This window comes from Staurois parvus, unplaced genomic scaffold (genome assembly GCF_062004578.1).
Source record: "Staurois parvus isolate SC_StPar_1 unplaced genomic scaffold, SC_StPar_1.0 ptg000151l, whole genome shotgun sequence".
In the NCBI taxonomy this organism is placed as follows: domain Eukaryota; kingdom Metazoa; phylum Chordata; class Amphibia; order Anura; family Ranidae; genus Staurois; species Staurois parvus.
In genome coordinates, this window is record NW_028317947.1 from 1,445,746 (window position 1) to 1,469,000 (window position 23,255).

General features: G+C 42.4%; 1 protein-coding gene across 1 annotated transcript in view; it reads left to right on the top strand.

Moving 5' to 3' along the window:
* The window catches only part of NPEPPS (aminopeptidase puromycin sensitive), a 135,401-nt gene that overhangs the window by 11,927 nt on the left and 100,219 nt on the right, over positions 1–23,255 (top strand). Inside the window, exon 2 of the mRNA XM_089674315.1 lies at positions 18,085–18,169. Within this exon, the coding sequence (XP_089530441.1) occupies positions 18,085–18,169 (85 nt within the window). The remainder of the gene's footprint in view (positions 1–18,084; positions 18,170–23,255) is intronic.

The window sequence follows — 23,255 nt, forward strand, 5'->3', positions numbered from 1 at the left end:
TGGTATGGGGTTGTGCTTGGCCCCTTCGTTCCAGTGAAGAGAACTATTTAAGGCATCAGCATACCAAGACATTTTGGACAATTTCATGCTCCCAACTTTGTGGGAACAGTTTGGGGATGGCCCCTTCCTGTTCCAACATGACTGCCCACCAGTGCACAAAGCAAGGTCCATAAAGACATGGTAGAGCAAATTTGGGGTGGAGGAACTTGATTGGCTTGCACAGAGTCCTGACCTCAACCTAATAGAACACCTTTGGAATGGATTAGAGCAGAGACTGCGAGACAGGCCTTCTCATCTGACATCAGTGCCTGACCTCCCAAATGCCCTTCTGGAAGAATGGTCAAACATTCCCATAGACACACTCCTAAACCTTGTGGACAGCCTTCCCAGAAGAGTTAAAGCTGTTATAGCTGCAAAGGGTGGGCTAACCCAATATTGAGCCGTACGGACTAAGACTGGGATGCCATTAAAGTTCATATGTGTGTAAAGGCAGGCCGACCAATACTTTGGGCAATATAGTGTATATAAGCCATAATAGGCAAAAGGTCATGTAGGAGGTGTGACAGCTTAATCCCCAGAATGCCCGCAGCATAGCACTGTGGAAGTGAGTCACACAACCATATGCGCTCAAACTTGTTCTAACTTGCACTTGTCTGGGTCACAGACCAGTTGATTCTTTATGAAGTAGTAGAAGAAATTACGTGTGTTGCGCTGGTGGCTGAAAATGAGTGACAGGAATTTGGAGCAGCGAAATAACATAAAAGTTTGCACGAAAATTGGCAAAAGTGGATGGCATAGGTGGTTTAAGGAGAGGTGAGAAGATGTCCACTATAACACAAGAAGTGGGCAGCAAAAAACGCAAAGAACGGATGCAAATGTGGAAAATGAAAAGGTCACAGGAATCTGTTTGGAGAAAATGACTGGACCTCTGGCCTGACAAGTGGATTGTCCACCATGACAATGCTCCTGCACATAATGCATTACGTGTTCACAAGTTATTGGCCCAGAAATCCTTTCTGAAACTTAACCAACCAACATATTCCCCTGACTTGGCATCCTGAGACTTTTTGGCTGTTTCCAAAATTAAAAAATGCCTTAAAAGGAAACAGATTTGATTACATTCTGGACATCCAGTGAGCTGCAACAAAGATACTGTGCAGCATTTTGGAAAACAAATTCCAGGAATGTTTCCAGCAGTGGCACAGTTGGCTAAAAAAGTGCGAGACAGAATAGCAACAAAAAATTCAAAAGAAATGCATGTCTAACAAATTATGCACTGATTTGCATGTTCATGAGGGAAATAAGTATTTGTTCCCCTTCACAAAACATGACTTAGTACTTGGTGGCAAATCCCTTGTTGGCAATCACAGAGGTCAGACGTTTCCTGTAGTTGGCCACCAGGTTTATACACATCTCAGGAGGGATTTTGGCCCACTCCTCTTGACCGATCCTCTCCAAGTTATTAAAGTTTGGTGGCTGACGTTTGGCAAGTCGAACTTTCAGCTCCCTCCACAGATTTTCAATCAGATTAAGGTCTGGAGACTGGCTAGGCCACTCCAGGACCTTAATGTGCTTCTTCTTGAGCCACTCCTTTGTTGCCTTGGCTGTCTGTTTTGGGTTATTGTCATGCTGGAACACCCATCCACGACCCATTTTCAATGCCCTGGCTGAGGGAAGAAGGTTCTCAGCCAAGATTTGAGGGTACATTGCCCTGTCCATTGTCCCTTTGATGTGGTGCAGTTGGCCTGTCCACTTAGCAGAAAAACACCCCCAAAGCAGAATGTTTCCACCACCATGTTTGACAGTTGGGATGGTGTTCTTGGGGTCATAGGCAGCATTCCTCCTCCTCCTGGAGATCATTGACAAGATCCTCACGTGTAGTTCTGGGATGATTTCTCACTGTTCTCATGATCATTGGTACTCCACGAGGTGAGATCTTGCATGGTGCACCAGACCTAGGGAGACTGACAATTGTTTTGTGTTGCTTCCATTTGCGAGTGATTGCACCAACTGTTGTCACCTTCTCACCAAGCTGCTTGGCGATAGTTTGGTAGCCCAGTCCAGCCTTGTGTATAGGTCTACAGTCTTGTCCCTGACATCCTTGGACAGCTGTTTGGTCTTTGCCATGGTGGAGAGTTTGGAATCTGATTGTTTGATTGCTCCTGTGGATAGGTGTCTTTTATACAGGTAACAAAATGAGATTAGCAGTACTTCCTTTAAGAGACTGCTTCTAATCTCAGTTTATCTGTATGAAAGACACCTGGTAGCCAGAAATCCTGCTGAATGATAGGGGATCAAATACTTATTTCCCTCATGAACAAGCAAATCAGTGCATCATTTCTTAGACATGCATTTCCTTTGAATTTTTTGTTGCTATTCTGTCTGTTATTATAAACATACCATTCGATTTGTAGACTGATCATTTCTTTGTGAATGGGCAAACATTCAAAATCAGCAGGGGATCAAATACTTATTTCCTTCACTGTATATATGTGTGTGTATGTATGTAAGGTTCATACATAGTGGTACACAGGCACAATTTTTTTTTTTTTTTCAGGTATTGACGAAAACATATCCAAGCTATAGTTCTATAATGGATATGGGCTGAAAGTGCACACTCTCAGGTTTTATTTGAGGGTATGTACATCCAAATTGGAGAAAGGGTTTAGGAGTTACAGCTCTTAAGAGTAGCCATCCCCCCTTTTTCAAGGGACCAAAAGTAATTGGACAAATGAATATAATGATAAATAAATGTTCATTTTTAATATTTTGTTGAGAATCCCTTCCTGGAAATGACTGCCTGAAGTCTGGAACCCATGGACATTACCAAAGACTGGGTTTCCTCCTTTCGGACGCTTTGCCAGGCTCTAACTGCAGCTGTCTTCAGTTGTTCTTTGTTTGTGGGTCTTTCTGCCTTTAGTCTTGCCTTCAGCAAGTGGAATGTATGCTCAATTGGGTTGAGATCAGGTGATTGACTCGGCTATTGCAGAACATTCCACTTCTTTTCTTTCAAAAACCCCTGAGTTGCTTTTGCAGTTTGTTTTGGATCATTGTCCATCTGTACTGTGAAGCTCCGTCCAATCAACTTTGCTGCATTTGGCTGAATCTGGGCTGACCGTATATCTCTAAACATTGCAGAATTCATCCGGCTGCTTCTGTCACATCATCAATAAACACCAATGACCCAGTGCCACTGGAAGCCATGCATGCCCATGCCATCACACTGCCTCCACCATGTTTTACAGCTGATGTTGTGTGCTTTGGATCATGAGCTGTTCCAAGCCTTCTCCACAATTTTGTCTTCCCATCATTCTGGTACACATTAATCTTAGTTTCATCCGTCCAAAGAATGCTTTTCCAGAACTGGTCTGGCTTTATTAGATGTTTTTGGCAAAGTCTAATCTGGCTTTTCTATTCTTCAGGCTTATGAATGGTTTGCACCTTGTGGTGAACCCTCTGTATTTGCTCTCGTGAAGTCTTCTCTTGATTGTAGACTTTGACAATGATACGCCCACCTCCTGGAGAGTGTCCATCACTTGTCTGGATGTTGTGAATGGGTTTTTCTTTGTGTGTGTGTGTGTGTGTGTGTGTGTGTGTGTATATAGTAAGAACTTTTTTTTTAAAGGCCTTTTAGCCCAGTTTTATTTACACAAAAGTTGAAAAACATGCTTCCCATGCAGGGGTATCCACCATCAAACAACTGCAACAAATATTCAGCCTCCTGGCTTCTACACAGATTTACGTTTGTTTCCTGCAGACTCTTCCAAAATGGTTGTTTCGCACACAGCTGGCCACTAGCACACAGCTACTCTAGCTTCCACCTCTCCTAGGTGAAGCCCACCTGACTCCAAGGCAGTGACCTCCTGTCTGTCAGGGTGGAGCCCAGAACCCTGGTTAGGCCGCTACAAAAAGCCTGCACACACCTGTGCAATCAGTGTGATGGCTGCTTTCAAAACATGAACCCAGGATTGGAGATTTCATCCCTCCCAAATCACTTAGAAATCTCCAGGCCACAGGTCCCAAAACGGGCTTTACAAACCAAAGAGGAAACTGATAAACCAGCTTCCTCTGCATTATGAGAACTGCCTGAAGCCCCTCAACCTGTATAGTTGAGAATCCTGGGTCATCACCATGAATTTCACTGTGGCAGGATACCGCACTGCCACAAAATAAATATATATATATTGTGTGTGTGTGTGTGTGTGTGTATATATTATAATTTTTTTTTCTTTACAGTGCATAATTAAATTCTCACAGCTTGTGTAGGCAGAAGAGCATGTGATGGCTGTGTAACTATGACTGGAGAGAACGTCAGAGCAGAAATGAGAGTAGTGAACTTTTGAGAACAAAGATCAGACTCTGGCAAGGGTGCTTGTATGTTGAGAGAGAATGTGCCATGGATGGCGGGTAGTGAGCCTTTGTGTGCAGGTACAGGTCTCACTTCTGGAAATGTTAGTATTATGGGTAGGACTTGGAAGATGAGCAATATAGTGGAGTTTTCAGTTGAATGAACAGTAAGAATCTGAAGGCTTGGGGGGGGGGGGGGGTGATAAGTTGTGGATGACTGTGTATAGCTTGTGTGAGGTATGTTTTACAGTGAAGCACCTGGAACAGGTTCCCAGAAGATACTAAAGAAGAGTTTAGATGCCCCAGGGGATGGGGAGGAGATAGGATGTGAGTAATGTAAAATGATCAGGAAAGTGGACAGCCAGGAACTCTGAAACCTTCCTACAACATGTTTCCAGAGGGTGTATAGAGTAATGTAGGTGAACCAGTCAGAAGACCGGAGGGTAATGTTCAGTTCACACTAGCGCAACTTCTGATGTGTCACAGAAAGTCGGATGCCAAGTCAAAACACATTAATTTCAGTGGGTGCCATCTTAATTGCCCTGGCTCTAGTCGCAGGCTCACTACTTTTTGTTCAACTCCATGTGTAACTTGGACCAAAAGATGTCTGTTATCTCACAGAAGTCACATCAGTATAGCTAAGAATGCAACTTTGATGGATGACTTTTTTTTTTCTTTTTTTTTACCCTCACCTCTCCTCCCTGGTCATCTTTCTGCCTAAAAACGTTCTCCCTAACACATCCCATTCACGCTAACTAAAATGCATGTTCCTACTTTTTGTGTGTTTTTCACACATCGACACCCCTCACTCATAGGACAGCCCATTCACTTAAACAGGCTGCCCTAAGAGCAACAAATACACCATAGTAGCACAAGAAACTTTTTGGTCGTGTATTTTGGCAAATTTGGAGCATGTTTTGGCACGCAGCATACACATTTTGCTAACCACGATTGGAATGTCATTAATAATTATCCAGCATTCACCTTTTCACGTTTCGGAGTGTATGGCAACCTGCACAGAAAGCGTGCACTTTGCTGCGTGTTTTGAAAACACAGCAAACCTGTTGCGCTGTCATTTAGGCTGCGTTCACATCTACGCGTTTTCACATGCATGACAACTCACACAGAAACGCACATCACACATTTAGAAACGCACAAATGCGAATGCAGCCTAAATTGTTCTCTGCGGTTTGCTGCGCATTCCAAAATGTGCAGATGCAGACGCAGCCTAAATGGCAATGCAAGCACAATGCGCGTTTCAGCAAAAGCGTATAATGTGCCAATGCAAGTGCGATATATGTTTGCCAAGCATTTCTGAAATGTGTGACAAAGCACATGTCTTCTTTGCGGTTTCCATGCATTTGAAAACACACAGATCTGAATGCAGAAGTACACGATAAACCCGCGTTGTGCTTGTTGCCATTTAGGCTGCGTTTGCACGTTTCCTAACGTGCGGCAACTGGAACAGAAAACGTGCAGAAACGTGTCACGCTTGCGTTGCCATTTAGGCTGCATTCACATATGCGTGTTTCCAAACCCATGGCAACACGTGCGGAAATGCATGCCATTATTGCGCTGCCATTTAGGCTGCGTTCTTGTCTGCGTGTTTCCAAACATGCGGCAACTCGCATAGAAAACGTGCACTTTGCTGTGCGTTTCCGAAACGCGTGTCACATGTGAGTTGTCATTTAGGCTGTGTTTGTATCTGCGTGTTTCCAAATACGCACCAACCTGCTCAGAATACTTGCGCTTTGCAACACGTTTCAGAACGTTTCCATGATGGCGACACAAGCGCAGTGTGGGTTTGTAGCACATTTTTGAAATGCGCAGTAAAGCGCCTGGTTTCTGTGTGGGTTGCTGCTCCTTGGGAAGTGCGTAGATTTGAATGCAGCCTGATTTTGACATTCCAATCGTGTTAAGCAGACGCACTAAAAATGTGCACTGAAAAAGATGTCGCACTTCATGACCAAGAAACGTTCTTGAGCTACTTTGGGGTGTTTTTTGTGCGTAGGGCAACCATGTGTGACGCACGTTTATGCTTGGAAAAACACGCAAAAAATTGCCAGCGAGAACATGTGTTTCCACTACACTCAGGTGTGAATGGAATGTCTTTTGGAGCTGTGCTAGTGCTCTGATCTCTGTTTCACTGCTAATACTGTCAAGATTCCAGTATAATCCATTTGCAAACTACATCTATATTTGCACAATCTGTAACCTCTCATTACGGGACATTTCTCATTTCTTCCTGGGACATTTGCTGTACTCTTTACCGGTTCTACTACAGTTCTCACCCCACACCCATCAATGGGCAACATGTCAACCCTCTACTTAGCGCATGCCTCAGATGCCCCCAATTCTTGCCATTTGTGACCTGAGCTGTACACTATATTGAGCATGGTCAGGGAGAAGATGGCATCTATAGGAAACAGGCAAGTGCAAGCTGAAATGGAAAACAAGGCAAAATCCCTTACATTCAAGGCAAAAATAATCTTACAAAATCTGCTTTTTTGCTCCATGCACACTATTTTTTTTTTTAAGCTCAGAAAACACTGGAAGAAAAAAACGTACGTGATGGCGCTTTTTAGTAGCATTTAGGAGCGTTTTTTCATTTAGCATTTTTACAGTACATATAGGGGTTTTTAGGAGTGTTTCTCCCCCCCCCCCTTTTTTTCTGCTGGAAATACTCTCCCAAAAATTTTACAAAAACATTTTTTTTCTGCTTCTAAACACTGAAGCTTGAAAAACGCTTCTAGCCTAAAATAGTGTGCATAGGCTAACACTCTAGCTTCTAGGAGCAGAAAAAATGCTGACGACAGCTTCTAGGAGCTTAAACACTAATCTACATGGAGCCTTAATATACAGGTGAAACTCGAAAAATTAGAATATCGTGCAAAAGTTCATTTATTTCAGTAATGCAACTTAAAAGGGGAAAGTAATATATGAGACTCATTACATGCAAAGTAAGATAGTTCAAGCTGTGATTTGTCATAATTGTGATGATTATGGCTTACAGCTCATGAAAACCCCAAATCCACAATCTCAGAAAATTAGAATATTGTGAAAAGGTGCAATATTCTAGGCTCAAAGTGTCCCACTCTAATCAGCTAATTAAACCATAACACCTGCAAAGGGTTCCTGAGCCTTTAAATGGTCTCTCAGTCTGGTTCAGTAGGAATCACAGTCATGGGAAAGACTGCTGACCTGACAGTTGTGCAGAAAACCATCATTCACACCCTCCATAAGGAGGGAAAGCCTCAAAAGGTAATTGCAAAAGAAGTTGGATGTTCCCAAAGTGCTGTATCAAAGTACATTAATAGAAAGTTATGTGGAAGGGAAAAGTGTGGAAGAAAAAGGTGCACAAGCAGCAGGGATGACCGCAGCCTGGAGAGGCTTGTCAGGAAAAGGCCATTCAAAAGTGTTGGGGATTTTCACAAGGAGTGGACTGAGGCTGGAGTCAGTGCATCAAGAGCCACCACACACAGACGAATCCTGGACATGGGCTTCAAATGTTGTATTCCTCTTGTCAAGCCGCTCCTGAACAACAAACGTCAGAAGCGCCTTACCTGGGTTAAAGAAAAACAGAACTGGTTTGTTGCTCAGTGGTCCAAAGTCCTCTTTTCTGATGAGAGCAACTTTTGCATCTCATTTGGAAACCAAGGACCCAGAGTATGGAGGAAGAATGGAGAGGCACACACTGCAAGATGCTTGAAGTCCAGTATGAAGTTTCCACAGTCTTTGTTGATTTGGGGAGCCATGTCATCTGCTGGTGTTGGTCCACTGTGCTTCATTAAGTCCAGGGTCAACGCAGCCGTCCTCCAGGAGATTTTGGAACACTTCATGTTTCCTTTCGCAGACAAGCTTTATGGGGATGCTGACTTCATTTTCCAGCAGGACTTGGCACCTGCCCACACTGCCAAAAGCACCAAAACCTGGTTCAATGACCGTGGGATTACTATGCTTGATTGGACCGCAAACTCGCCTGACCTGAACCCCATAGAGAATCTATGGAGCATTGCCAAGAGAAAGATGAGAGACATGAGACCGAACAATGCAGAAGAGCTGAAGGCCGCTATTGAAGCATCCTGGTCTTCCATAACACCTCAGCAGTGCCACAGGCTGATAGCTTCCATGCCACGCAGCATTGAGGCAGTAATTGCTGCAAAAGGGGCCCAAATCAAGTACTGAGTACATATGCATGCTTATACTTTTCAGAAGTCCGATATTGTTCTATGTACAATCCTTGTTTTATTGATTGCATGTAATATTCTAATTTTCTGAGATTGTGGATTTGGGGTTTTCATGAGCTGTAAGCCATAATCATCACAATTATGACAAATCACGGCTTGATCTATCTTGCTTTGCATGTAATGAGTCTATCTCATATATTAGTTTCACCTTTTAAGTTGCATAACTGAAATAAATGAACTTTTGCACGATATTCTAATTTTTCGAGTTTCACCTATATGTATATATACAGTTGCAAGAAAAAGTATGTGAACCCCTTGGGATTACGTGGAGTTTTGCATGAATTGGGCATAAAATGTGCTCTGAACGTCATCTAAGTCACACAAATAGAAGAACACAGTCTGCTGAACATAATACTACACAAACATTAGATGTTGCCATGGTTTAATTGCACATAACATGTAAACATTCACAGTGCAGGGAGGAAAAAGTATGTGAGGCCCTAGCTTAATGACTTCTCCCAGAGCTAAGTGGAGTCAGGAGTGAGCCAACCTTGACTCCAATCAGTGTGATGATATTGGATGTGTTGCTGACAGCTGTTCTGCCCTTAAAAAACACACACCTGTTTTGGGTTACTGGTTTCAAGAAGCACTGTCTGATGTGAACCATGCCTCGCAGAAAAGAGCTCTCAGAAGACCTACGATCAAGAATTGTTGACTTGCATGAAGCTGGAAAGGGTTACAAAAGTATCTCCAAAAGCCTTGATGTTCATGTGTCCACGGTAAGACAGACTGTGACAGATTTGTAGAAATGGAGAAAGTTTAGCACTGTTGCTACTCTCCCTAGGCGTGGACGTCCTGTAAAAATGACTGCAAGAGCACAGCGTAGAATGCTGCATGAGGTAAAGAAGAATCCCAGAGTGTCAGCTAAAGACCTACAGAAATCTCTGGCACATGCTAACATTTTTGTTGACACATCTACAATAAGGAAAACATTAAACAAGAATGAAGTACATGGGAGGACACCACGGAGGAAGCCATTGCTGTCCAAAAAGAATATTGCAGCACGTTTGAAGTTTGCAAAAGAGCACCTGGATGTTCCACAGCACTACTGGCAAAATATACTGTGGACAGATGAAACCAAGATTGAGTTGTTTGGGAAGAACACACAACACTATGTGTGGAGAAAAAAAGGCACAGCACACCAACATCAAAACCTCATCCCCACTGTAAAACATGGCGGAGGGAGCATCATGGTTTGGAGCTGCTTTGCTGCCTCAGGGCCTGGACAGATTGTTGTCATTGATGGGAAAATGAATTCCAGAGTTTATCAAGACATTTTGCAGGAAAACCTATGACCATCTGTCTGCCAACTGAAGCTCCGCAGAGGATGGGTGATGCAACAGGACAATGCCCCAAAGCATACAAGTAATTCAGCAAAACAATGGCTGCAACAGCACAGAATACGCCTTCTGGAGTGGCCCAGTCAGAGTCCTGACCGCAACCCGATTGAAATGCTGTGGCATGACCTTAAGAGAGCGATTCACACCAGACATCCCAAGAATATTGCTACACTGAAACAGTTTTGTGAAGAGGAGTGGTCCAAAAATACTCCAGATCGTTGTGCAGGTCTGATCTGCAACTACAGGAAATGTTTGGTTGAGGTTATTGCTGCCAAAGGAGGGTCAACCAGTTCACAGGTTCACATACTTTTTCCTCCCTGCACTGTGAATGTTTACATGTTATGTGCAATTAAACCATGGCAACATCTAATGTTTGTGTAGTATTATGTTCAGCAGACTGTGTTCTTCTATTGCTGTGACTTAGATGATGTTCAGAGCACATTTTATGCCCAATTCATGCAAAACTCCACGTAATCCCAAGGGGTTCACATACTTTTTCTTGCAACTGTATGTGTGTGTGTGTGTTTGTGTGTGTGTATATATGTATGTATATAATTTTTTTTTTTTTCTCAGTGCGGTTGTTTTTGTACATACATCATAAAGTGTTTTCTATAAAGGATACGAGGACCCAGATGTAATGAGTGGGCTATGTTTTAATAAAAGTATTGTACAGGGACAAAAAAAAACTCTAGCAAAAGATAATATAGCAAAATTCCCAGCTCCTTTAGTAAATCAGCATCTCCTGACTTCTGAGTGCATCAGTGTCAAGTAACAGTGCAAAGTAATGTGTTAAAGCGTATTGAACCCAGAAGCAAAAATGTAATATATTGCAGCTTACCAATCATTGGATGTGGCGGCTGCATCTGTTTTCTTTTCTTTGGATTTTTCCTCTCTGTTTTCACCTGGTGAGGTGGCCAGTAACACACCTACTGTATTAGTGAAACACATCTTTGAAGGACTGAGCATAGGAGGCACAGCGCACAGCAGCATTGTCAATCTGGAGGGGAAGGGAGTGTTAAATGTATTAGCAGATTTAGAACCACTAACAAATTGAAGCCGATCTCCAGCTCACACTTTATAATCAATTGCAGCAAACCCATTTTCCCTTTTGCTATAAGGTCTCTTTCACACAGGATTTCTGTATGTCCGGTTTTCATTTGTCCGTTTACAGATGAAAAACTGACACCCATGTATTTCTATGGACTAGCGGATATAAACGGGTGATCATCTGTTTACATCTGTTAATGTCCACATCCGTTAGCATCCGGGTTTTTTTTTTTGGACAAAAAAGGAACCGTGAACTGGTAAAAAAATGAATGTGAACTGATCTGTTTTTCTTGTGAAAGGGGTCTAAAGGTTTTATATGACTAGAAAAAAAACATAACGGATGAAAAACGAACGGTGAACTGGTGAAAAATGGATGTAAACTGATGTGAACTGATCTGTTTTTTTATTGTGAAAGGGGTCTAAAGGTTTTATATGAATAAATAAAAGCTGATCGTTGTAGTTGCCCCTGCCAGTGTTAGGTGGTTTGTCTCATCCGTGTAAACTGATACATTCTGCTGGAGAGCTTGTACAGTGAATGAACAGATTTGCTGGCTGTATTACCAGGTGAGAATAGGATAAAAGTCTAAAAAGCAAACTAATGAATCCAGCACATCTAAGAACTGGTGGTAAGCTGCAGTATAATAAATGTCTGATTTGTGGCTTTTAATACAGAGTTAAAAATGTAAATTTTTAAAATGAAAATGATTGGAATTACCTGCCTTATCTTTAATCTTTAGGATAGCTGCACAGTTATGATTTTAACAAGCTTGGGACTTTGCAAGCCCTAAAAACTGTAATAAAGTACTTAGGAACTTGTCCTGGTCCTTGCTTCCCCTGGCCTCTGTTGCCGGGACTTGCTGTGGATCACACAGCTGGAGTCACTGCTGCGTAGAACTAAACTTTTTAATTGGTGCTTCAGAAACTTCATTGAGAAATACAACAACCTCATTGTTAGATTGCAATTCTTTTTCCCCTATTTTGGGACACAGGAAAGTCATCTATGGGTTATCCTGTTACTTAGTGGAGGAATGGACGCTGGAAAACTGTAGGCAAGCACAGGATAGCCCCTGCTACTACCAGCATCCTCCAGTTTTTTAGGAATGGTGTCTTTTCTTCAGCTCTGCTGTGTAAAAGACTAACCCAATTTTTAATTGCCGTTTTTTCTTTATCTTCATCATTTGTGCCTTAAATAAACACCTTTTTATTTATTTTTTTAACACTGCTGCCACAGCTGGTGTCTCCAAATTCAGCCATCCTCAGCCTGGATTAGTGAGCACTGCACCAGTCCCTACTGGACGTTGTGGGACACTTGGTTCTGCATAGTGCACTTTCCAGACTCTGTTCTGGTAACATTTAGACACAGAACACTTTCCAGGACCAGAGTTGCTGGCCTTGCCCAGTTTCTGAATACTCACTTTGTGAGTGGGCTGGTTGGATCAAGTAACGGGAGCCACCTCAAGTGCATAGGTCACTAGCACTTTAATTCCCGTTTCCTGCTGGTTTACACCATGGAAGAGGTTTAACCACTAGCCTACAGGGCACTTATACCCCCTTTCTGCCCAGGCCACATTTCAGCTTTCAGCGCTATCACACTTTGAATGACAATTGCGCAGTCATGCAACACTGTACCCATATGAAATTTTTATCATTTTTTTTTAGACAGAGCTTTATTTTGGTGGTATTTAATCACCTCTGGGTTTTTTATTTTTTCTTAAACCAAAAACCACTGAAAATTTTGAAAAAAAAGTTTTTTCTTGGTTTTTGTTATACAATTTTGTAAATTAAGTGATTTTTCTCCTTCACTGATGTGCGCTAATGTGGCTGTAGTGATGGGCACTGATAGGCACTGATGAGGAGGCACTGGTAGGTGGCACTGACGGGCATTGACAGGCATCACTGATGGGCACTGAAAGGCAGCACTCATATATGGCACTGACTGGCACTGTTAGGCGGCATTGACGTGCACTGATGCAAACTGATATGCGGCACTGATTGGCACTGATAGGCAGCACTGACTGGCATTGATAGGTGGCACTAACTAGCACTGATGGGTGACACTGAAAGGCAGCTCAGATGGGCACTGATATGTGGCATTGATGTGGCACTGATGGGCACTGGCAGGTGGCATGGATGAGCACTGACAGCTGGCACTGATGGACACTGATAGGTGGCATGGCTGGGGCTACACTGATCATCAGGGCACACTGATCATCAGTGCCCTGATGATCAGTGTCGATGTCCCCTCTGAGGGATGCCAATTACCGGCTCTCCTCTGCTCTCGAGCTGTCAGCGTGTGAGTAGAGAAATGCCTATAACCTGCATTTCCCTATTTCCATGTGATCAGCTGTGATTGGACACAGCTGATCACATGACAGAGCTGACATATTCAGCTTTTTCCGTTGATCGGTGATCCGGTGTGTCCGAGGGACACAGCGCACCGCCGATGGCCGCGCTGCGCGCTCCTGGAGCCGCGCATGCATGGTTAGAATTGTAGGACATCATATGACGTCGTTCCAGAAAGAGAGAACCACTTTGCGTCCGTCATTGTACTATATGGCGGGTGGGAGGTGGTTAAAGTGTTACTAAAGTGAAAAAAAAATATTTTTAATTAAAATACCTAACCTTTTCTACTCACCTGCTCTGTGCAGCGGTATTGCACAGAGCAGCCCCGATCTTCCTCTTCTCATACGTCCTAGGCATGGACATTTGTCAGTAAGACTTCTGCAGCCAGCAACGGTGTCAATGTCTGAAAGGGCAGCCTTATTCTACTAGCAACCTTCTCTGATTTTGCATAGGGACATACTGTAGATGTTGGGGCCAGACTTCCTTCTTGCCTATGGTAGTTCCTATGGATGCATATCTGCATTCGTTTTTGATGCCTCTTTTTCAATGCATTCCAGTGTGAGCTCCCCCCGCCCCCCCCCCCCCCCTTGTTTTTTTCTTGCAAGGTTTCCTGTTTGTTTTTCTGTTTTGTTCTTTCTTTTTTTGCTGTAATGTGTTCCAGTGCATTTTTGATGTGTTGGCCATGTTCCAATACAGTTCAATGCTGCATATTCCTTTTTTTTTTTTTTTTTTCTTTTTTTCTCCCCCCCCTCTGCACTAGAATGGACTGCACAGGTGTGAACTATGCCATTGGAACCCATATGATCTACCGTCCATGTGTTTTTCATGCAGAAAAAAAAAACACTGTACTGCGTCTGGTATGAACCAGCCTTTAGAAAGCTCTACTATGTTGATGTTGCAACCTGATTTGATGCCAGCTTCTAGTTTAAGGTCCTTATTGAGGCAGCTGTAGGATTTTTGCACTCACTGTGAAATTCTTTTTTTGGAGTCCATTGAGAGATTTAGGTCACACCACTTTGTTTATAACTTCTTGAGTACTAGCCTGTAATACCACTCCAATTTCCAGTGCTGAGATTTTTTGACAATTACTCCATCATGCAACACTGTTCCCAAGTTAATTTTACATTGATATTTAAGACTGCTTTACTTAACACTTATCATCCATAATTAATTCTCATATGCCATTATCTAATTTTTTTTCTGCATTTTTTTTTATGTTTAACCCTCAACCCTTTTTGTAAACTTTTTTTTGTCTGGTTTTTTTTCCCAGTTTAATTTAGTGTACCATTAAAGAATGTGCACAATGTCGGTGAAAAATGCTTTTATTTGTGTAAAGCAATTTTGGGGTCATTACTAACAGACAATTGATAGCATAACATTTTATATATATATACTAGAGACCTTGCGCTCCTCCACCTTGCGTTTGAGGATTCCCCACAGATGCTCAATAGGGTTTAGGTCTGGAGACATGCTTGGCCAGTCCATCACCTTTACCCTCAGCTTCTTTAGCAAGGCAGTGGTCATCTTGGATGTGTGTTTCTGGTCATTATCATGTTGGAATACTGTCCTGTGGTCCAGTCTGCGAAGGGAGGGGATCATGCTCTGCTTCAGTATGTCACAGTACATGTTGGCATTCATTGTTCCCTCAATGAACTGTAGCTCCCCAGTGCCGGCGGCACTCATGCAGCCCCAGACCATGACACCACCATGCTTTACTGTAGGCAAGACACACTTGCCTTTGTACTCCTCACCTGGTTCCCGCCACACACACTTGACACCATCTGAACCAAATCCATTTATCTTGGTGTCATCAGACCACAGGACATGGTTCCAGTAATCCATGTCCTTAGTCTGCTTGTCTTCAGCAAACTATTTGTGAGCCTTCTTGTGCATCATCTTTAGAAGAGGCTTCTTTCTGGGACGACAGCCATGCAGACCAATTTGATGCAGTGTGCGGCGTATGGTCTGAGCACCGACAGGCTGACCCCCCCCCCACCCCTTCAACTTCTGCAGCAATGCTGGCAGCACTCATATGTCTTTTTCCCAAAGACAACCTCTGGATATGACGCTGAGCACGTGCACTCAACTTCTTCGGTCGACCATGGCGAGGCCTGTTTTGAGTGGAACCTGTCCCCTTAAACCGCTGTATGGTCTTGGCCACCGTGCTGCAGCTCAGTTTCAGGGTCTTGGCAATCTTCTTATAGCCTAGGCCATCTTTATGTAGAGCAATTCTTTTTTTCAGATCCTCAGAGTTCTTTGCCATGAGGTGCCATGTTGAACTTCCAGTGACCAGTATGAGAGAGTGAGAGCGATAACACCAAGTCTAACACACCTTCTCTCCATTCACACCTGAGACCTTGTAACACTAACGAGTCACATGACACCGGGGAGGGAAAATGGCTAATTGAGCCCAATTTGGACATTATCACTTAGGGGTGTACTCACTTTTGTTACCAGCGGTTTAGACATTAATGGCTGTGTGTTGAGTTATTTTGAGGGGACAGCAAATTTACATGTTATACAAGCTGTACACTCACTACTCGACATTGTAGCAAAGTATAATTTCTTCAGCATTGTCACAAGAAAAGATAGAATTAAATATTTACAAAAATGTGAGGGGTGTTAGTGCCAAATCAATAAACCCCATAGCTACAATATAAACAATTGTTCTGGTCCTTAAAAATGAACAATACCAGCCTCTCGCAACGATGCAAATTCTGCAGGCTTCTTCAGGTTTCAGGGTTTTTGGCCATCTTAATTGTCCTCGCCAGGATGACCAAACCCCCATGCATGCACACGGGAGTTTTTATCACAGCACCCTATGGCTTCGTATTATTTGTGCAAAAGGAATGTGAGGCCTCATGCACTCAGGCATTAAAAAACACCTCTTGTACAAGCGTTTGGCATTTCTATCTATTTTTTTTTTCCAGCCTGTAAAAGCACCTCTACGTTAGCCTATGTGTCCATGCAGGCGTTTACAGGTATATTAGAAGAGCATCATTTTACAAGATGGGCAAAAAAAAAATATTGTAATAAATATATATAATAAATATAATTAAATTTTTTGGCCAGTAGAATCCATTAACACTCAAAAGCTTGATGAGCGTAAACACATATGTAATACATAGCGCTAGGGTTGTTTTTAAGCCACTTTTTTCCTGCCAGGAGTAAAAGGCGTTCTAAAGAGAAAATCAAACTCCATATGTGCAAAAGATTTAAGTATAGGAGGATGAAAGCTTCATATAAAAGTTGATTTCAATCTGTCAGTTCAGCTAACGAATCTGTATTTAAAGCAGAGCTAAACACCCCCCCCCCCCCCATCCTTTTATATGCAAGAAAGCAGCCATCTTAGTCTGTTTGATCTGCAGTTGCCATGGTGCTGCACATGTGATCAGGTATGAACCCAGGCCATTTGATGGCTTGACAGTTTGGACAAGCAAATGTGACAGTTTTCATTCACAGCATGAGTTTAATGTAACTGTTTTAGGAAACTGGTATATTGATGAGTTTAGTTCCGCTATGATGTGAACCCAGAAGTCTGGATCAAAGTGTCCAGGAAAGGTACCTTTTTGCAATCAGACTGTATTTACCTGTATGTTCTTATCTGCCTTGCTAATCGTGCCATGAAACATTAATCAGAATTGAATGTCACCATGCTTTACCGCAAACACGTCATCGATGTAGCGCGACCAAAACGGCGATTGGTGAATACGAGACTAATAGATTAATCCACCTTGTGTTCGTTTTGCTCATTCTGAGCTTACGTGTGATGTGCTGTTTTGCAAACCAGTTGTCAGTGTAGGTAAGAGTAACTTTTTTTTTTTTTAGCTTTGGAGCTCATTCACACAATCCCAAATGCATGCAGGCTGGTGTACGTTATGTAGGGGCAATTAGGGGTGGTGCTTTTGTGTTTTTACATCCCTTAGGTCTGTTTTATGTTTACCTTTTTTTTTTAACTTTATTGAAATGTTGCAAAATTACACTTTATTCAAGTTTATGCAGCTTTGCAATGCTACAACATTACGCGAAGTGGATTGCGCTATGCAAAATTGCAGCATATCTGCAGTTGTGGACAACACACCGCAACCCACATTAATGCAGCATTGTGGTGTGAAGAGGGCACAGGGAAAAGAATTGCTTTCTGTGAGCCCTTGCTTTGGTCTATGCAGATAAGTCAAGCACTTCTAGATTGTCAAGGTCGTTTTTTTATTTTTTTTTTTTAGCTGTTGATTTTTAACATGGGTTAAATGCAAAAAAAATACATAATTAAAAAACACACACACACACACACACACACACACACACACACACACACACACACACACACACACACACACACACACACACACACACACACACACACACACACACACACACACACACACACACACACACACACACACACACACACACACGTATTTGAACACCCTGCGATTTTGCAAGTTCTCCAACTTAGAAATCAGTGCATTCCCACTGAGGGACAGAATTGAAAAAAAAAAATTAAGGAAATCACATTGTATGATTTTTAAAGAATGTATTTGTCGCAGGGTGTTCAAATACTTCTGTTCCGTGTATGTGTATATATATATCATAACTAATATTGTAACAATGTGGTGTGAGTCTGTGTGATTTTTTTTTTTTTTTTTTTTTCTTTTTTTTTTTTCTTTGTGAAGCAGCAAGATAATATAAACTGTCAGCAACATATAATCTGTGCTTTGTCATATCTGATACTAATGAATTTTGTCGTCTCTTCTATTCAGGTAAAAAATCCTACCAATCAGATTGTGATGAACTGTGCTGATATTGACATCATTACTGCCTCATTTGCTCCTGAAGGAGATGAAGGTAAGTTCAATTAGTAGTAGTCTATACATGCATGCAAAAACTGTTGTGCCACGTGTTTGGTATTGGTGCACATGCCTGAGTGAATGCTGTATTTCTCGGGCCACCATTTACTGGTAATTCCAAATTTATGAGGTCTAAAGACTTTTATAGTGTTGCCTATAGAACATTTTGGGTACTGGTTTGGTTTTTTTTTTTGTTTTTGCAATTTCACTGGTGTGCAGTGTTTTTAGGTCTTGGCATATTTAGTATCAGTTTACACGATACAACCTCATCTCCAGTTACTTCAGGTGTATTTTTTTATTAAAAATAGATTTAATATACAGTAGCACAGTTATTGTGACATAAAAATGAAACTGACACCATTTAATTCTACAGGCTGCCTTCTTTCACCAAATATATATTGTTTTGGGTTTCTTCTAGTAATCTTTTATCCTAAAATGTACCTTAGATTGTACGCCCCTTGAGGGTTAGGGACTGATGTGAATGCACAATATATATGTAATGCGCTGCCTAAATTGATGGCACTATATAAGTACCTGAAATAAAAATGTGCAGAAAATTTAAAAATGGCTCAGGCAGTGAAAAGAATGGAGGATTAAAAATGGCACTTTTGTTTGCTCATTATTTTCGTGTTGAAATGCAGATTTCAGGTTGATAAAATTGGATAACTATCCGTTGGTTAGCGTTATTAATGTTTATTTAACCACTTGCCGCCCTGCCACTGTATATATATATATACGTGTGCAGGGCGGCACTGGGGCGCAAAACCACGGTTTAAAACGGGCTCCGCGCTCCCGACGTTTTCACCGTCAGGGAGCGCGCGCTCCCGCCGACCCGCAGGTGACACCATTCGATCCCGGAGGGATCAATCATTTGATTTCAGCCAGTGATGTCTGGCTGAAATCAGATGATCGGTCCCTGTCCTATCCTGTCCTGTGTTGACATTTACACAGGAGAGGATATGATGTCATTCTTCTCTGCCTGGACACGATCCGTTCCAGACAGAGAAGACGACATCCAAACAGTGAGTAAAACAGCACATACCCACAGTTAGAACACACCTAGGACACATTTAACCCCCTTATCGCCCCCCCCAGTTAACCCCTTCACTGCCCTGTCACCAATGTCACTGATCAGTGAATCAATTTTTACTGATCACTGTATCCGTGTCGCTGGCGACTTCCGATAGTGTTAGTGCCCCTCCCAGATAGCGTCAGTTTGCCCGCCAGTACACCAGTAATCCCGTTTAACCCCTTAATCCCCCCCCCCCCCAGTTAACCCCTTCACTGCCCTGTCACCAGTGTCATTGATTACAGTGAACCAATTTTTACTGATCACTGTATTAGTGTCACTGGTGACTTCTGATAGTGTTAGCGCGCCTCCCATATAGCGCCAGTTTGCCCGCTAATGCACGGGATTTTTTTTACCAAAAACATGTAGCAGAATACATTTTGGCTTAAATTTATGACTAACTTTGAGTTTACGATATATTTTTATAGCTGAAAGTAGAAAATATTATTTTTTTTCGAAATTTTTGTGTTTTTTTTGTTTATAGCGCAAAAAATAAAAAGCGCACAGATGATAAAATACCATCAAAAGAAAGCTCTATTTGTGTGAAAAAAAGGACGTACATTTCGTTTGGGTGCAGCATTGCATGACCGCGCAATTATCATTTGAATTAGTGCAGCGCCAAACAGCAAAAAAAGGCCTGGTCATTAAGGGGGGTAAATCCTCAGGAGCGCAAGTGGTTAAAAACCTTCTCTTAGAACATGTTTTAAGTAATACCTTTATCCCTTGGGAATTTGTGTCCAATGTGGCTGCGTCATTAAGATAAGCTTACAATGGTAGCCATATGTGGGCAGTATTGCCCCCAAGTGTAAATTTAAGCCTAGACGATGACTCTTCTATCACAAATATGCATGCATGCTAAGTATGGCTTTATATTATGGCATCAGTATACTGTACAGGATGGATCAAAATCAATGATTTTTAAAAAAAAAAAATCAAAAAAATCGGATTTTTTTTTTTAATCGGATTTTTTTTAAATAAAATGCTTTTTGAGGAAAATATATTACCATCCAAAGGTTATTCCATCATGAAATAAAGATTAGTTTTTTAATTATGTAGAATAAGGCTGTATATGTTTAATTTTTTTGGTAAATAAATTCCATGAATCCATTCACAATGTCATGCTCTTCCAGAGGATTTTGTAAGATTATTGGGCAGTTTCTCTGCCTACAAGATATTATCACAGATGCTCGGTTTACTTTTGCAGTTCTCAGAACTGAATTTGACTCAGCGGAGATCACATGCCTCTTCACAGCAAAAATGTTATAACATGAACAGAGTTAAGAAAAAGACCTTCATCCTAACTTCTACAAACCTATGAATACAGAATCAACCCCTTCAGTGATAAGTTTCAAGAAGTTCAGTGAATAGAATAGAAACAATATTTTTCTGATTGTTTGGAGTGGAATAGATCTGCACAAGAAGAAAGTGAAACTAAGTGTGAGGAGGAAGGGGCTGACAGTCTACGTTTCTTAAAATATCTTTTGTTTAGCCAAATTAGTTAACAAACATGGATGTTTATGCAAATAATATATGCTGGAATGTTATTGTTTCAGTTGAATAAATCTATTTAAATTATTATTATTAAGGTAATGATAATTTTTCTCCTTCCTAAGTACAACAGAAAAGTTGTCTAAATATGAATGATTAACCTATTAAACTGGGGATAAAAAAACTAATATGAAAAGTTGTTGTTCTAAAAATCTTTATCTACTTGCATATTAAAGTTATACCAGCAAGAATTAGTCTATGTAGAAAACTAGGATTTAAATCAAGCCTTACTGACTAGTGATTTAAATTGTGATTTAAATCAGTTTGATTTAAATCAAATCCACCCTGATACTGTATGATAGTGTCCTGTCTTTGAAGTCACTACTGCATTTGCTGTGAATCTTGCTGCCATATTCTAATGTCAGAAAGGATGGGGAGATCTCATATGTTTACAAACACCACCCTTTACTGACACTGTGCAGGATCTCATTGCCATATTTCTGAAATCCCCGTATGAGATTCAGTGCAAGCCTGATCGCGACCTTGGAGATGGTAGCTACTGTGCATGTGTCATATATGGTCACCATATTGCTTTGTTCACAATGACTGTGCATGCGTGGTAGTTGCAGTAGCCCATGCACACATGGTTGCACAGCAGGCCACACACAGTTCCTGCAGGCCTAAAGGCCAGGGCAGACCTAAAAATATGCGGGCTCATTGCACATGCTTGGGAGAGTTAAAATGGTGCCCCGTCATTGGTGCCGGCGGGCGGAATGGTGCCCCGTCATTGGTGCCGGCGGGCGGAATGGTGCCCCGTCATTGGTGCCGGCGGGCGGAATGGTGCCCCGTCATTGGTGCCGGCGGGCGGAATGGTGCCCCGTCATTGGTGCCGGCGGGCGGAATGGTGCCCCGTCATTGGTGCCGGCGGGCGGAATGGTGCCCCGTCATTGGCGCCGGCGGGCGGAATGGTGCCCCGTCATTGGCGCCGGCGGGCGGAATGGTGCCCCGTCATTGGCGCCGGCGGCCGGAATGGTGCCCCGTCATTGGCGCCGGCGGGCGGAATGGTGCCCCGTCATTGGCGCCGGCGGGCGGAATGGTGCCCCGTCATTGGTGCCGGCGGGCGGCATGGTGCCCCGTCATTGGTGCCGGCGGGCGGCATGGTGCCCCGTCATTGGTGCCGGCGGGCGGCATGGTGCCCCGTCATTGGTGCCGGCGGGCGGCATGGTGGCCCGTCATTGGTGCCGGCGGGCGGCATGGTGGCCCGTCATTGGTGCCGGCGGGCGGCATGGTGGCCCGTCATTGGTGCCGGCGGGCGGCATGGTGCCCCGTTGTCAGTGGCAGGAACTATGCCGCACTGTTGCTAACAGTGTGGGAAATAAGGGCCAGATATAAGCAGGCAAAGGGCCACTTCCTGCCCCAGGGCCACAGTTTGGAGACCACTGCTTTAAAGCAAACTGTTTTCCTTTGTTTTCATTAGTATAAGGTTATTTCCAGTGTAACAGAAAAAGTAGGCACTCAGGTGTATTAGATTAAAACCTATCTACAAATGTTCAATAGACATCCTAAAAAAAAAAAGTCCAATAAGCAACGTGACAAAGTCCATTCATGTAGGCAAGCTAATCCTGAAGCTGAAGCAAGCTCTGTATACAAACAAGGAAACAAAATAGGAAGGGAAGCACCTCTAAGTGTAGTATGGAGTAAATTTCTTCTAATAAATGTATTCCATGCTACACTTAGAGGCGTTTCACTTCCTATTCTGTTTCCTTGTAAGGTTATATCCAGGTTTTACCAAGAGAAGGCAGTAGGGAAGACTGAAACTGAATGGAGGACCTGTGGAAAATCAGTATATACAGTAGAGACAACTTTATGTTAAAAAAAAAAATAGAAGATATTGGAGTTGATTTACTAACACTGGAGAGTACAAAATCTGCTGCAACTGTGCATGGTAGCCAGTCGCCTTCTAACTCCAGCTCATTCAATTAGGCTTTGGCAAAAAATAAAAAACTGGAAGCTGATTGGCTTCTGTGAAAGGCCGCTTCAGATTTTGCACACTCCAGTTTTAGTAAATCAACCCCATTGAATCTGAATTAACCCGCAAGTACAGACTTAAAGTTTAGACTACTTGACTGTATGATTTAGAGTGTGTTAAATGAAATTGGAAAAGGTCAAGAAGGGGAGTGGGAGGAAAGGAAGCAAATCAAGTGGCGCTAGGCAATCTGCACAAGTAGCTTTGAGGCTTAAGGAAGGAAACAGGCCTTTTTAAGGATGGGTGTGACAAGTGATGCTGATGTGTTTGATAGATGAGTAACTAACTGAAATAGGCCATAAGGTGGATCAAATGGAGTGTGGATTGTTTGTTATTTGTGACCAATGTATGAAGGTACATGCAATGAACAAATATAAGGTTGTATTCATGTGTCATGAAAAGTGGGATAGGCAGAGGGATGCTTTCTCTAGAATGCTGTTATAGTTGTAATAAAGGGATATAAGGTACAGCATTTGAAAAAGGGAATGTAAGAGTATAGCC